Raw genomic sequence first — 16017 nt, 5'->3', positions numbered from 1 at the left:
TGTTGATGCAGATATGGCAGGTGACAAAGATACTCGAAGGAGCACTACTGGCTATGTGTTCACGGTTGGAGGCACAACAGTAAGCTGGGCTTCAAAGCTGCAGAAAGTGGTTTCACTTTCTACCACGGAAGCAGAGTATGTAGCAATGACGGAGGCAAGCAAAGAAATTCTGTGGCTTCACAGATTCTTAGAAGAGCTTGGATTCAAACAAGACAATTGTGTCTTGTACAGTGATAGCCAAAGCGCTATCCATCTTGCGAAGAACTTAGCCTTTCATTCAAGGACAAAGCACATTGAGGTGAGATATCACTTCATACGCACTCTTTTGAAAGAGGGACAACTAAAGCTAGGAAAGGTGCATACAAGTGAAAATCCTGCAGACATGTTTACAAAGGTGGTGAACAAGGAGAAGTTGAGCTTTTGCTCATCTTCAATCGGCATTCAAGGATAAGAAGTCAGAATGGAAAGCAGTCACAGCTTTGGTTTGGAGATCAGTCTCCAAGTGGGAGATTGTTAGGTATGGAGCCTGATTTACCCTTGTAATTTTCTGTGGTAAAAGCGCACATTTGTAAGGCCCCCATTATGAGGAGAAGCCATCGTGTGTGAAGGAAAATCACTCACCGGAAACCAAAATTTTCACGGACAAAAATCAGGGGCAACTTTAAAGGCCGGAATATTATGGCCGGACGGCGGCCGGAATTCAATGGCCGGACGGCGGCCGGAAAGTGGTCGGAAAACAACCGGTCGGTTGGCTAGTGGCCGGTAGTCAATGGCCGGTGGCCGGTGGTCGGAAGTCAATGGCCGGTGGCCGGTGGCCGAATTCAAAAGCGGACTTGTCTTCTCAAGGGCGGCCACACATGGGCGGATTGGAGGGTCCGATTTGGACTTATTCGCACAAGGGCGGCTACACATGGCTGTCTCTCATAAGAGAGGGCAGTCCTTTTGGCCTATAAAAGGAGGCCATTTCTACACACATTTCATAGTGTGTGAAGTTGATGCAACAAGGTGAGTGTGAGGTGGTGAGAGTGAAGCAAGGCGGGAGCTCCATTAAGGGTATAATCCCTTTGTAAACTACTTCTTGTTTTGAAGTACTAAAGCCATTGAGTGGCTGCTTTCCCATGGACGTAGCCCACATTGGGTGAACCACGTATATCGTGTGTACTCTCTCTCTCTCTCTCTCTCTCTCTCTACTCTATAATCTCGTGTATATAAATCTGTCTCTCTCCATTAAGTAATCTACTCAATTATCTATTTAGCTACGTCTTATTTCCTAACAGAGAGAGAGATGGGTGAAAGCATAGAATGGTGTCTAAATACTTGGTGTCCATGGACACCAAGTATGATGCTATGGATGGCACCATAGCTGGGCTTTTAAGTCAATAATTTTTAAAAGAATACAGGTAAGATAACTGACTTCACGACTCCACTACTCGGATTGAAAGACATGCAGCGGCTAGCACGCGAGGACCTCTCCCTTTCTCTCTCTCTCTCTCTCTCTCTCTCTCTCTCTCTCTCTCTCTCTCTCTCTCTCTCAGATGGCCTCCAATGCCCATCTCCATCTCTCTCTCTCTCTGTCTCTCTCTCCTACTCTCCTGTTCAGAATATGGATGATGGAGACTCCCTTCCTCTCGCTTTGGTTCCAGCTCATACCTCCTCACAAGCAGCAATGGAGCTTCTTGAACTCAACAATGCAGCACAAATGGATTTCAGTTCACTCTTACAATCAGGAAGTTTTGTACGACTTCATTCATTTCAAACTACTGTAGACTGTTCTAGGATGGTGGACCACGGATTTTATGATGAGGCACATGGAATAGACACCATTCATACGCAAGTGCACTTCAAGAGAAAGGCTTGTCTAAATGAGGATGAAATTATTGCAGTGAGGAAGTATGAAGCACAGGCTAAACGTGAGTACAGAAAGCGATGTCATGCAAGAAAGCAAGTACAGCCCAACGTCAACATTGGAGCGGAAGATTGTCATAGGGAGGACGTCGATGTACACACAAAGGAAGACAAGAAGCAACATACTATACAAAATATTGTTCAGCACATTGTGAGACAGTTGCATAGTTATGGGAAAGAAGATAAGAATGCAATTCTTCAAGGTGTTTTCAATGATGATAGAATCTTGCCATTTTGTGAAGATTTGTATCTTCCTGCAAATGGCCTTATTTCTGCACTCAAGGTCTCCTTACAGGAATTAAAGATTCCAAAATCAGCTGACGAGATGTTTTTAAAACGAAGCACATTCAGCATGCTGGTGAATGGATTACTGCATGATAATGGGAGCCAAGGTAGAGGCGTTACTCTACATAAAGTGGCAAAGCTATTAAATGTTCATCCAAGGAATTTATATTCAGCTTTGGGTAGACTTGACAGCGATCCTATGTCAAGTACGCTGAGGTTCGACTTATGCAAAAGGAAGTCTGGAAATGCTGGGTCCTTATCGGAGGAATTGAAGCAGACAATTATTACATTTTGGATAGAGCACAGTAGGGTGTCTCCAAACAAGAAAGATATTTGTCGGAAACGATTGGGCAGAAAAAATTATCAAGAGCATCCCATACACTTACTTGATGAATCTCAGGTAAACATGTCTCATTCTTACAATGAATAACTCTCAAGTGAAACATCTCACTCTTATGAATAGCTACCCATTGGGTGTTATGGAGTTGTGTACATCCTACTATATGTGATATGTAGCCAAGTAATTTGTGAAGATAGTCCATTGTCTCTACCTACGCTATTATGTGTGCTATATTGCACAAGTGTAGCCCAATGTCCCTGTCTATGCTATAAGTGTGCCATGTAAAAGGACTCTATTGTAGTAAGATAGCAACATGTGTGCTATACAGTAAAAGTGTGTGTAAGAATAGCACAATGTTCTTGTCTATGATATGATGTGTGGTATGTGAAAGAGCTATATTACATATTGAGAGCACTATGTGTGCCGTATAGTGTTAGTGTGTGTAATAAGAGGCCAATGTCCCTATCTATGCTATTATGTCATAGTATTTCTTGTAGTATGAGTGCTATTTGGCATAACTATGTGTAATAATAGCCCGATGGTCATGTCTATGCTATTATGTGTGCCATGTAGCAGGACTCTATCAGAGTATGACAACATCATGTCTGCTATATAGCAGACATGTGTGTATAATAGCACAATATACCTATCTATGGTATTATGTGTGCTATCAGATTTTATAATATTATGAGAGCACTATGTGTGCTACATAGCAGATGTTAGTGTAATAGTAGCACGGTATCCATGTCTATGCTATTATGTGTGCTATGCAGAGTGTGATATGTGTAATAATAGCACAATATCCCTGTCTATGCTCTTTTGTGTGTTATGTAGAAGAACTGTGTTATAATATGAGAGCACTATGTGTGCTATATAGCAGACGTGTGTGATGTGTGTGTAATAACAGTGAAAAATCCCTATCTATGCTATTATATAACAAAATTGAGCATGTAATGAAAGCTGAGTTATCTATCTATGCTATTATCTGTGCTATGTAGCATAGCTATATGTATTTAAACCAATGCATCTGTAGCTATGCTATTATGTGTGATATATAGCAAAATGTAATTCTAATGCTATTTTTTTTCAAGCAGACATAGTATTTCTTGAAGTTTAAATATAGCCACCCACATGTGACAATTGGGCAAAGGTCCTTTGAGAAGCTGAAGCCTTGGTTCGTGTGAAAGTTGAAAGATCGAAATACTTGCTGTTGTGTTTATCATATCTGTGAGGTCCCTACCCTGCCGTATCAAATGGCGGATCTGATGGTGAGCCTGGTGGCCACTAGATCTATAACGGAAGCAAACAAAGTGGTTCAGGGTTCAACTAGCGGACGATCTCTCATCACAAAGTGAGTCGAGATCGAGCCTACGAGCAATGAGATCTGGCTCCACCTCGCAGGGGAAGCGTACTTAACCTATCTAGTGATCCTAAGACCCACCTTCTAAGAGGAGAGGAATCCCGAGTGCCTTTTTTCCCATATTTCAGAGGCACGTACACTTGAGACTTCGCTGCTCTAGGGGCCTCTAGGGGCAATGAGTATTACTAGTATCGATTTTAACACTATGGGGACAGAGATTTCCCGACCAATCGGGACCACCCTTCTCATAGGCATTGGCAACCTGAGCCAAGCCCCCACTTTCCACCCCCACACTCACACTTCCTTGTGTGTCCTAATTACTACCGCAATAATTGTTCAACATAAACGTTCCTTGATTAGATTCCGAATCACAATGTTCGTTAAGACATCCCTTCAACCAGTATTGCAAACAGCACGAAGACAGTATTCTACTAAAAATTATACTCAAACTTATTCATTAAAATTCCAATGTTCTGGAGGTACAACATCCCCCCTCCAGCGAGAGTTTACTCCTCCCGTTGTCGCCTAGCTGCCCATACAACTAGGTATGTCCACCGCATAGAAAGCACGACATGGACATTCCCACCGCTTAACTAGCAGACGTGGGTTCCCACCGCTTAACCAGCAGACGTAGGTATCCACCGCTTAACCAGCAGTGGATTCAAGAGCCCTTAACCAAGAACTCTGACTCTGCCCCCTGTGATCAGGAGGGGGATCAGGACTAGTTCAACATTGGAAATATAATTAACATGCCGCGCTAAATTTTCCCTAGCAGACATTCTTTCCTATTGCAAACAGTATATCCATCAACCATTCTTTCCTACTTAACTTTAATATACAATTGACTTCAAATGCCGAGGTTTCCATCGGATTTCTCCAGCATGTTTGGGGATACGTTCTTTCCTAGCTAAACGTGTGCAATGTTTAATTAAACAACTTGAATAAAATTGTGACCTACCTCTTCCATTTCTTCTTCAATGGCCCATGAGATGGGCGGTGCTTGTTCGTCCATGGGAGATTTTCCTTTTCCATTCACATTGCTCGTCCCTGCCTTGCGGTCGTAGGCACCACCGAAGCGAGTTCTCTTAACCGGGGCCATTTTATACTCACTACTTTAAATGATAAACTTGAAGAAAAGAGCTAAAGTCTGGGAGCATCATAACAAACCAATTGGCAGATTAGAATCATTAATGAATCCTCCTTATGCAAGAGATTAGATTTTTCCTTCGAGACCTAGCAATTTTATGGGTAATTCTTTACTTGCCCTATGGGAACTATCTCTAAAGTTAATCACTTGGCTTAGATGATTAAGAAATTCAGAATTTTACTAATTGATTTACAAGAGAGATGAAATAACCAAGCTCAATCACTTTCCTAGTGCAATTAGAAAGATGCAGAATTTTTGCATGCATAGGTGAGAGAAAATCCTCTTCTTAGTGGCTTAATGATGGATTAATTTTTGCCTTAATCACATCTTAATGTATGAGAAAATTGAATCTACCTTAGTTACACCAATATTGTGTGGTAAAAGAATGAATTTCATCAAATCTACATCATTACCGGCTTGACAATTAATTACTATGCTGCCTAGAGAGAGAAATCTCTTCTAATCATGTATTAATCATTGATTAAGAGTGATGAATGGATGCATAATTAGCTATTGGATGATGATTATGTAATGGAATATAGCTAAGGAGAATTAGAGAGCAGCTATTAAGAATTATAGCTAGGATTAAGCATAGTAGACGAGGAATTAAGAGAATGATGAAGAGAATTACAGAAGAGCATAAATTAAATCATGATTACCGTGATTAGGGATTGAAACCCTCTTGATTTTCTGATCCAAATGAGTTCTCAAGACGAGAATCCGGCAGCACTTCCCTCCTTTGCTTCTCCTCCAAAAACTGTGTGTGCCGGCAGCACCTCTCCAAGGTGTGTGTGTGTAGGTGTGAGCATGTGTGTGTGTGTGTGTGTGTGTGTGTGTGTGTGTGTGTGTGTGTGTGTGTGAGCACACCTTTAAATAGGCTCTTCCAAGCTGAAATTCGAATTGTGTTGCTATATGCATTTGGAGAGCACTCATTTCATGCAAGGCAGCTTCAGTTATACACTTAACAAGTGTCCAACCTGCTCCAGAACTCACTCACTCTCTCTCTCCCGTGCATGGATAAGCCCCCACGAGCTGTACTTGTGAGAGAGGGCACCCCCTAGCTTCCAGATTGGGTTTGCAGTGCCCTAGAGTCAGTTCCCGCACAATACCCGAGCCCTGGTGCCTCCCCGCACAACTTTAGGAAAAATTGGTTTTAGGCTAAAACGGGTCATTCGAGTCGGAATTTGATGCCGAAAATTGCTATACTAAGCTCTAACTAAGGCGTACTGGTCCGAGTACCTGCCATATTTGGCAGCCCCCGAGGTCCGAAAATGCATTTTTTCAAATTCGGGGTACGGGTGTAGTTTTTTCGAGACGGTCAAAATTGGACGGGTCGGGTGAACAAAAAGTTACTATTTTTGGAAAATTTTCACAAAAATTATTTTAATTCACATTTCGAAGCTTTAAAACATTCTAAACATCAGGGCACTGACAGAATTTGGAAAACTGCTAAAAATAGTATCTTTTTCCATTATATTCATTTCATGGTACAATGGTGCTCTTTTTGGTCGGGTCAGAGACCTTACAATATCAAACTGATGTATCTCAAAGATGATTTTAATGTTATGCGCTCATCTGCTTTTGTTTTTCATGGGAGGTCATGTACATGTAAATGCAATGTTTGCAAATCAGATGGGGTGAATGCAGAATGTCTTGCTGTTGAGCACTCGTTTTCAGGGATCACGAAGTTGTGGGAATCATGTGTATGTACAAAGGCTGAGGGGGATATGTTCCATAAACACACCTGCTTGATGGGCCAATGCAAAAACTGTGGTGTGAAAAAGCTCAGTCTTTGTCCACGAGAACTTGTAGAGATGACAAAGACAGTTCCACTGCAAGTCTTCGAGGACATTAAAGTTCGAACTAAGCATGGTCTAAGTAAGAGAAAGATGTTGTCACTCAAACAGGTGGCTTTAAGTGAGCTGACAGGGAGGATAAAAGACGACATCAGAATCTTCATCGAGCACAGTTTCACTTACAGATGACAGGCACATCAATACAGAGAATGTTTGAAGGTGTTTCCTTCAGATACCATTATATCTGTAGTAAACTTTGCTGAAAATTACTCGTTCAAAGAGAAAAATGAAGTACAATCCATGCATTGGCATACAGATCAATGCACCATCCTTGTTCACATAACGTACATGCGTGACAACAAAGATGACAGTATTATCAAACATATGCATTTCTACATCTCCGATGATAGGCAACATGATACGCTATTTGTCCAGCATTGTTTTCTTCTTTGTGATCAGTGGCTTAAAGATGAGGGGCTGAATTTCAAGAAGCACTGGGTGTGGTCAGATGGTGCAGCCTCGCAATTCAAGGCTGCAAGGCCATTTTACTTTGTTGCTAGATATTACCAACTAACAGGTACGGAGATGACATGGAATTTTTTTGGCTCTGGCCATGGCAAGGGGGATCATGATGGTGCTGGCGCTGTGATAAAGAGAGCCCTTACACATGAACAACTCAAGAGTAATGGATTTTTTCTTAGGCAAGTTGCAGACGTGGTTGCATTTTTGACGAGAACAATGTCCAATGGTACATGTAGCTCTTATGCACAATCCACTAAAGCAGGTCCTACTATAAACATGAAATTTTGGCTAGTAAAAGAGACAGAAGTGGACATGTCTAATCTATGGGGTTGTGAGAGAGTACCAGGATCTCGATCACTCCATTGCATTTCAGGCTTTTGTCGTCATGAAGGGCCATTGGAGGACTTGTTCGAGCAAATCATATGTAGGCAAGTGGACACATAAGGCATTGAAACCACTCTCTGAGGTAACAGAAGAGACTGAGGTACCAAAAGATGAAGCTGCAATGTTTGAGGGATCCCAGGATATGCTGAGTGAGTATCTCATTGAAGGTGATAACTTTGCAGTCAATGCAGACGCTGGCAATGCAGAAGGTGTAGAGTTCTTTCTTTTGAGATGTACAAAGAGAAAATGGATGACAGATTGCATCTTAAGAGATAAGTGGAAAAACAAATGTGATAAAAACACTTATGTTGTCGCAGGTGTTATTATCAACAGCAAGAGGGGGACCCAAATCACTACACTCTACTTGATGATAGGGGAGTTACTAACCTGTACTCTCACCTTGTTCGGGCAATCAAGTTTGACATGCCTTTGGTAGATGCTACCTCAAAGACATATTATTTATCTCCGGAACTACATGAAACCATTTACAATGCCATGCCCTATGAAGCAGCATGATACCTATTTAACAGGCTTATATTATGTTCTATATAGCCTTCATCATTCAGTACCTCCTTACACATGTCCATCGTGCTATGTATCACATAACACACAACCACACAGAGCACATAGCATAGAATCACACACATTTCAGATAATGAGGTTACTATTGTGAACATGTTGCACCTTGAAAAAAGTTAGCCAAGATATTTGTCGAAAACAATTGGGAAGAAAACATTATCAAGAGCATCCCATTCACTTTCTTGATGAATCTCAGGTAAACATGTCTCATTCTTACAATCATCTCACTCTTATGAATAGCTACCCATTGGGTGTTATGGAGTTGTGTACATGCTACTATATGTGATATGTAGCCAAGTAATGTGTCAAGATAGTCCATTGTCTCTACCTAGGCTATTATGTGTGCTATATTGTACAAGTGTGTGTAATAATAGCCCAATGTCCCTGTCTATGCTATAAAAGGGCTCTATTGTAGTAAGATAGCAACATGTGTGCTATACAGTAAAAGTGTGTATATCACATAGCACAATGTTCCTGTCTATGATATAATGTGTGGTATGTGAAAGAGCTATATTACATATTGAGAGCACTATGTGTGCCATATAGCGTAAGTGTGTGTAATAAGAGGCCAATCTCCCTATCTATGCTATCATGTCATAGTATTTCTTGTAGTATGAGTGCTATATAGCATAACTATGTGTAATAATAGTCTGATGGTCCTATCTATGCTATTATGTGTGCCATGTAGTAGGACTCTATCAGAGTATGACAACATCATATCAGCAAAATAAAATTACATCATATCACCAAAATAAAAGTACATCATTCAATCATTAAGTTTAGAGAACTTTGAACAGGTCAGTTTTTTGCATAGTAATCACAAGTACATTCAGTGCGCAAAATGCTGTATACATGATTCCATAAACACAATCAACCTTCCCTACATACCTCTCGTTGACTTCTATAGTGGCTGATGACAAGAGCAGACACTATGTCCGAAGGATTTTCAAACTGGTTCATCTTTGCATAAGCATTAGGGATGGGTGAGACTGTCCACTTGACTAACCAAGGGAAAAATGTGCTAACCAGGTAAATTGGGGACTGACAAATATCTGCTGGTTCAAATGCAGTAGGACAGACCCAAGTCCCGGGAGGGTTGAGCAGACACTTGTAGAGTGTGTCATCCACCACCAGTGTATTATCAGAGTTGAACTTAGAATGGTGCTTCCAAAATTCTTTCAAACACTTGAAAAATATGGGCTTTGAGTTATCTCTACGTGGAGGGATCCCAGGAACTTCATTTAGATTGAAGCTCGCCTCTCTACACCCCTCTTGACCGATAATATCGAGAAAATGTTGTTTGTTCAGCCTAGGAAATCATGCACTCAAAACAAGTGATAGATTGTCCTGGTCATGCATCTCCATAGTGCAACTTGTGCTCTTTGCAGCAGTGCATGCAAAAAGATTGATGCATTGGGCCTGACCACATATTCAAATTGCATCTTTCCTATAGCATTTGGCCTAGTGACTACCTGATACCTTGATCTTGCCCAATCAGGAGTACTGCTTCTCGCTATTCCTTTGTAGAAGGAGACCTTATACCTCCTTATGAGAAGCCCATTCACATCTTGTATGATGCATAAATTGTCCCTTCTCTTCTTTTCCTCAAAAGACGCAGGAGGCAGTGCAACAATCTATACTGGCATTACCACAAGACATGGCCTCTCTTGCCTCTCATATTCATGTCCATTTTTGGCCTCTTTATCAACATTCTTTGTATCTGCCTCATTTTTATCTGTAGCAGCCACTCGACCCATAGGGACCTCTGGACTTTTACCTTTGGTATTCCCAATAGTGGGATCTGTACAAGACTCAGTTGTATCATGTGCAACAACCTCTTTCGTGTCCACAGCAGCCATGCAATGTTCTCCCATTGCCTCTCCCGATTGAGCTGCTCTGTCAATGGGCACCTCTGTGCCTTTCCCTCACTTATTGTTTTTCTCTATACATGCCTCATTTGTATTATGTGTATTTGCCTCTTTGGGTGGATGCATGAATAGGTGGCCCGGTTTTAACCGGTTGAAAGTTGCTCTTGGAGGCTTAAAATTTAGGGGGTATGAAACTGGTGTTATGGGCAAGAATTGTTTGAATTAAATAATCGTGTGGAGGATACAAAATCTTAAAAATCATGTGGAGGATTCAAAAACACGTGTGCAGTCCACGTCAGAACGAATGTTCAATCGAATGTTTTCATGACTGTGACTTCTCTGTATCTCTGTGCCTTTCTCCTTCTGCATCTTTCTAAGCTCACTCTACAGCCCCCTGTGCACACTGCTTATCCTTCGCTATGGATAGCAACCTAAGAAAGAGCCCAAGGAATGCAGCCCGACAGGTCTCCCGCACAAAGACCTGACATTCTCCCACGAAGGTATGTCACCTTTCTCTGTCTCTCTCTGTGTTGTGTACAACGGGCCTGTATGTGTAGTAGAGTACTGAGGTGTGGATACATTGAGTAATGAATATGGATTTATTCCTTTTAGAGACAGAAGTTACAGCCTCCTCCGAAAATCAGCCGCTTTGTTCACCCCAAGGATGTGGAGGTGCCATTAAAGGCATTCTGCACGACAAAGGAGGATTTTCACAGGGAATATGGGTTAAGTCTTGAGGGGAAAGATGTTAGGAAGTTAACAGATGCAGATGTGCCCATATCTGACTACATGAAAGTTTTCACGTGTCTTACAGTGAAGGAGAAAAAAGCGCCGATAAAAACAGCAAGGCCGGATCACTACAAGGCACTCTACCAGCTCTACAAGCAGGTGTACCAATCCAAACCACCAAACTATCTGCTGGGAGTCAAGTTTGCACGCGGATATGTTTATTTCGTATGCACAAGTTCGGTAAAGTGGGTTGAGTTTGCATCTGAGGTGCTGAAGAATGTGACCAATGAAGGTCACTTAGATAGAAAAAGAGAACAATGGAAGTTAGAGACTTCCCAAGTATCCACAGGAACCCCAAGTGGTTCTGCGATCTTCTTAGTAAATACCCCATCCGGAAGTACACCAGTCGGAAGTGGGCTTTTTGCGACTACTTAATCAGCGTTTAGTGTTGAAGTATCCACTTCCTTGCAAGAACTTCTTGTTGAGGTTAGAAAATCTTATGACAATGTATCAGCCGAGTGTTAGAAGGCTAAGGATTCAGTGGTCAAATCTGTTGCTGATGTGCACCATTGTGAGGGTGCCCTTGACATCATCTGAATGCACTTCCCTGACGATGCCAATGTACCAACAGGCTTGCTTGACAGCCTCCAAGAAAAATGTGACCAAGCAAAAGCCACCCTACAACAGGCACAGGTATGATTTTAACTCCATCTGATTGTAGTATAACACCTGCAAAGTACCATAAGGTATGTTTTTTCATACCGGTAGGATTATATCATATTCGGTAAGGGTAGATGACAATACCGGTAGGATGTTATCATACCGGTAGGATTATACCCTACCGGTATGATTACATCCTACCGGTATGATTATATCCTCCCGGTATGATAACATCTTACCGGTAGGATTTAGGATATACTCCTACCGGTATGATAACATCCTAGCGGTATGGTTACATCCGACCGGTATGGTTAGATCCAACCGGTATGATAAAATCCAACCGGTAGGATTTAGGATATAATCCTACCGGTATGATAACATCCTACCGGTATGGTTACATCCGACCGGTATGGTTAGATCCAACCGGTATGATAAAATCCAACGGGTTTGATGTTAAGCTTCCGGTATAATGTTATCCTACCGGTATGATGTTATACTATCCAGTATAATAACATTATACCGGTGGGATAACATCATACCGGCAGTATGTAATCATACCGGTATGATAACATCATTATACCGATTTTCAAGCATTCATACCAATTTTTTACCTGTTTGACATTGTCTGTTAACAGAGGTCTCTTGCCTACAAGAAGAATTATCCAAATTCTTGGAGCGTGAGGAAACCTTTGGTCTCTATGTCACGTTTGTGACAGACATGATTAGTCAACCAATGCTACTTGAAACCATAGTCTTGCTTGCACGAGTTTCAGCTCCGTGTTGTTCTCATTGATGTGTGCAATGCTTGTGGTGTAAAAATTCATGATCACAATCGCTCAAGCCATGTTGTTCTATTGCCTTGCTCACATGCATACCATGCATTCTGCTATGCTCACTTGGCTGAGAAAGGAAAGTGCATGCTTAAGGATTGCCCTAGAGTTATTTCTACAGAAGACCAATCCCTTCTAAAGAAGAAGCCAGTTGAACCATGCCCAAAAACAGGTGAGAAAATTGTTTCAATGGGTAATCAGGTGGTTGATTTTTGTCTTCTTTGATGTTTTTTCAGGTGGTTGATTTTTGTCTTCTCTAAGGTTTTTTCAGAATCAAGCTGCTTCAGAACTATTGCCGGTAAAGACATAGGGAACGATGCAGTGACGCCTGCATACAAGACACCTGTGGAGGTATTGCTTGATGAAAATGTCCCTAGTAATGCTGAGAAACCTGTTTCAAAAACAACCGAAGAAGAACAAAACTTTGAGGTAAAGGAGGAGAGTACAACTGGTGCTGAAGGGAAAACCCAGAATGAGGAAGACGATGTGTTGCTAGACACTGGCGTGCGGGTGACAAGATCAAAGACCCCGAGAAAACGAGGCCAACGTGGCAAGAGTAAGTTTTTTCATTGATTTGGCTCTAATAAGTGATCTTTTGCTGCACAACTTTCTAAAGCTGATGGTCGTGTAGATGTCAGGCTGGAGGGAAGTCCCGAGGAGACCCTTTCTTAGCATATAAGAAAGGCAAAAAGAAAAAAAATCGAGAAGACTGGAGATGAGAAGCCTGAAATGGAGCAAAAAAGCAAGGAAGAGGAAGAGACCCAGGGGCAGCCAGAAGAGGAGATGGACATAGAAGACACTAAGGAGATGCAGAATACCGGCACAAGTTCTGACCCTAAACCCAGAGCCTACAAAAGATTATAGTTTGCCCCCCCTATGTTTCTTTTTATGTAACCACTTCTGAAATTAATATAACTTTCTTTTCCATTCGACGTCTCTTTCATCTTGTGCCTAATTTTTGAGCATTGTGATTTTTATTGTATGATTTCTATCTATAGATATGTCCTAATTGCATATTTAAATTTGAATCTTGTGTAATTTTGCATCTGCAGATATGTTTTCAGTTGAAGAATGGCGCCTTCCAGATAGGTTCATGGCTGACAAGCAGAATGGTAGGGCTGACATTCGTGCAGTATGGAATTGCGTGTTGTCTCCTGCACTGCTCGTGTTTCCTCTATGGTTTAGACTAATTAAAAGAATCCCACTGATATGGCCAAGGCCACCACCTCCGTTGAGCATCCAGCGTAGGGTTTTCATTTGGACCTTAATGGATTACTGCTCAAGAAATTTGATGGAAAATATGGTGAAGAATTGCCCTACTGGCTAGAAATGCGGTATGTTGTTGAAGGGGATACACAGTTTTGGGTAAGGTCCGATGCAGAAGTGTTTCTGAATTTTTGTTTCAGATGGTTCGAAGTGTGGATATGGAGCTGCTGCGAGTTTGAGAAGCTCAAACGCACGCTAGCGACAGTGTTCCTTGACCACCACAAAAGATTCAATAGAGTGGTAAGTCAGGCGCAGTGCACAAGGGACCCTTTTAAATTGGGCGCGACAGATAAACCGGTGTTCCACAAGAATCTCGAAAATTTTCCTGACCTACCACCTGAAACATTTATCTTTGATGATTCTGGATATAAGCTAATGTTTAATCCATTGGGATCATTTCTTGTTTTTCCCAAGCTAGAAAAGCAGTCTAAAGAATTAAGTGCGCGCCTATTTTCTGTCAACCACTGTCATAAACTGGCTGGCACACTGGTTGTACTCTAAGAACAGAATTGAGTATACAAAGAGGACTGTAATTTGTGCAGACGGACAACCTGACGACACCTATGTGCGTTGTTTTTATTGGAAATGGCGGATTGACTTTTCAAGAAGAAAGGGAAAAAAAAAATTAATAAAAAGAAAGCTTCATAAAGTCTATGAAGTGGGCTACTTTTGTCGATGTATTTTTTTGTCGATGGATGTAAATGGAGAATTACTCAGCCTTCTTGTCAATCAATGTAACAAAATTCATGTATAATACATTTACAAGCAAGTTGCATGGAAATACGTTGTTTTCTATATTTGAAGTATCTTGCAAATAAAAGGAGAGAGAGAGAGAGAGAGAGAGAGAGAGAGAGAGTCTGATACTGGTATGATACTGGGCAGTGACTAGTATGATACTGAGAAGAGAGAGAGAGAGAGAGAGAGAGAGAGAGAGAGAGAGAGAGAGAGAGAGAGAGAGAGAGAGAAAGAGAGAGTCGGATACTGAGAAGTGACTTGTATGATACCGGTATGATTCTTTGAAGTGAATGGTATGATACTGAGAAGTGAATGGTATGATACTGAGAAGTGACACACACACACACAGAGGGAATGTATGATATTGGTATGATATTGAGAAAATACTGGTATGATACCGGTATGATACTGTGAATTAACTGGTATGATACCGGTATGATACTGAGAAGTGACTGGTATGATACCGAAATGATACTGAGAAGTGACAGAGAGAGAGAGAGAGAGAGAGAGAGAGAGAGAGAGAGAGAGAGAGAGAGAGAGAGAGAGAGAGAGTTAGAGAGAGTTCAGATTACAGTTAAAGGCAGATATACACAAAATTATGCATTATGCATTTCTTAAGATGGTTACAGCTCAAAAGGCATACTATTGTAGATAGACTCACTGACATCAAGTGATATTGTATATAGTTGTGAGTTGCTGGGATGGGGTATCATGGGGATTTTGATTGCTCGAACAAGATGTGAATATATGAACACCTCTGGCTTTTTGTCCAAAAGCTCGTAGGTCTGCTCATTTATCATACGATAGTAAAACCCTTTGATAGCATAGGATCCTCGCCCAATGATATTGCCCCAGTCATCTTCAACGTCTGAATGAAACTCCTGAATAGCTGCAGTGCATTTCACTATATAGAAATCCACTTTTTCTTCATTGTCATTTGGTGCAGGAACAACAAAATTATCACCAACAATAAGAGCTTGACTGAGGGTGTCATAGTGTCCTTCATACGCTGCATCCTCATTTATTTCATCGTCATCATCTTCCCCTTCTTCCGTAGGCTCCAAAATAAGGTATGTCCAGAAAGGAACGTGTGACTTGCTCACACATCTCCTCCACTTTTCTTGTTTACATGCACTACAGAAACAAGAAAGTGAACCTGTTCTCAAAGCAGTTGTATCATGCTCTGAATATACAGAAATAGAGTCCATTGAGCGGGTATTTTTTACAGCCTTCACATCCCAATTTTTTCCCCTTTCTACATCTCCCAATTCAATCACCCAAAAAATCTTGCTTACATAACAGGCCTGGGATGCATAGGTGGCTGTAGCACCATCTGACAAGGTCCGTCTCAATAATGCCACAACATCTACAACACAGTCTATCTTTGGGCAGTTTGGATGCAATTGGTATTGAGTTAAAGACCTTTTTATCACTACTCCCGCACCGTCGTGTTCTCCCTTACCATGGCGGATCCCAAAAAGTTCCAAGACATTTTCCATCCCGTAAAAACACTGTATCTGCAATTTATTCAATGGATAGAAGAAGATTAATATACTCTTGGCACGATTGAATTACCAAAAAAAACACGTATTATAATATTAATGATGTTAG

At 41.3% G+C, this 16017-nt stretch overlaps 1 protein-coding gene across 1 annotated transcript in view; it reads right to left on the bottom strand.

Annotated features, from left to right (window-relative positions):
• Positions 1 to 15787: 15787 nt before the first annotated feature.
• The window catches only part of LOC147429547 (uncharacterized), a 65457-nt gene continuing 65227 nt past the window's right edge, over positions 15788 to 16017 (bottom strand). The window contains exon 4 of the mRNA XM_086495398.1: positions 15788 to 15923. Within this exon, the coding sequence (XP_086351524.1) occupies positions 15839 to 15923 (85 nt within the window). The 3' untranslated portion in view covers positions 15788 to 15838. The remainder of the gene's footprint in view (positions 15924 to 16017) is intronic.

This window comes from Adiantum capillus-veneris, chromosome 22 (assembly GCF_014529385.1).
Source record: "Adiantum capillus-veneris isolate H3 chromosome 22, ASM1452938v2, whole genome shotgun sequence".
NCBI classification, from domain to species: domain Eukaryota; kingdom Viridiplantae; phylum Streptophyta; class Polypodiopsida; order Polypodiales; family Pteridaceae; genus Adiantum; species Adiantum capillus-veneris.
This window is presented reverse-complemented; position numbering and strand designations above follow the sequence as displayed.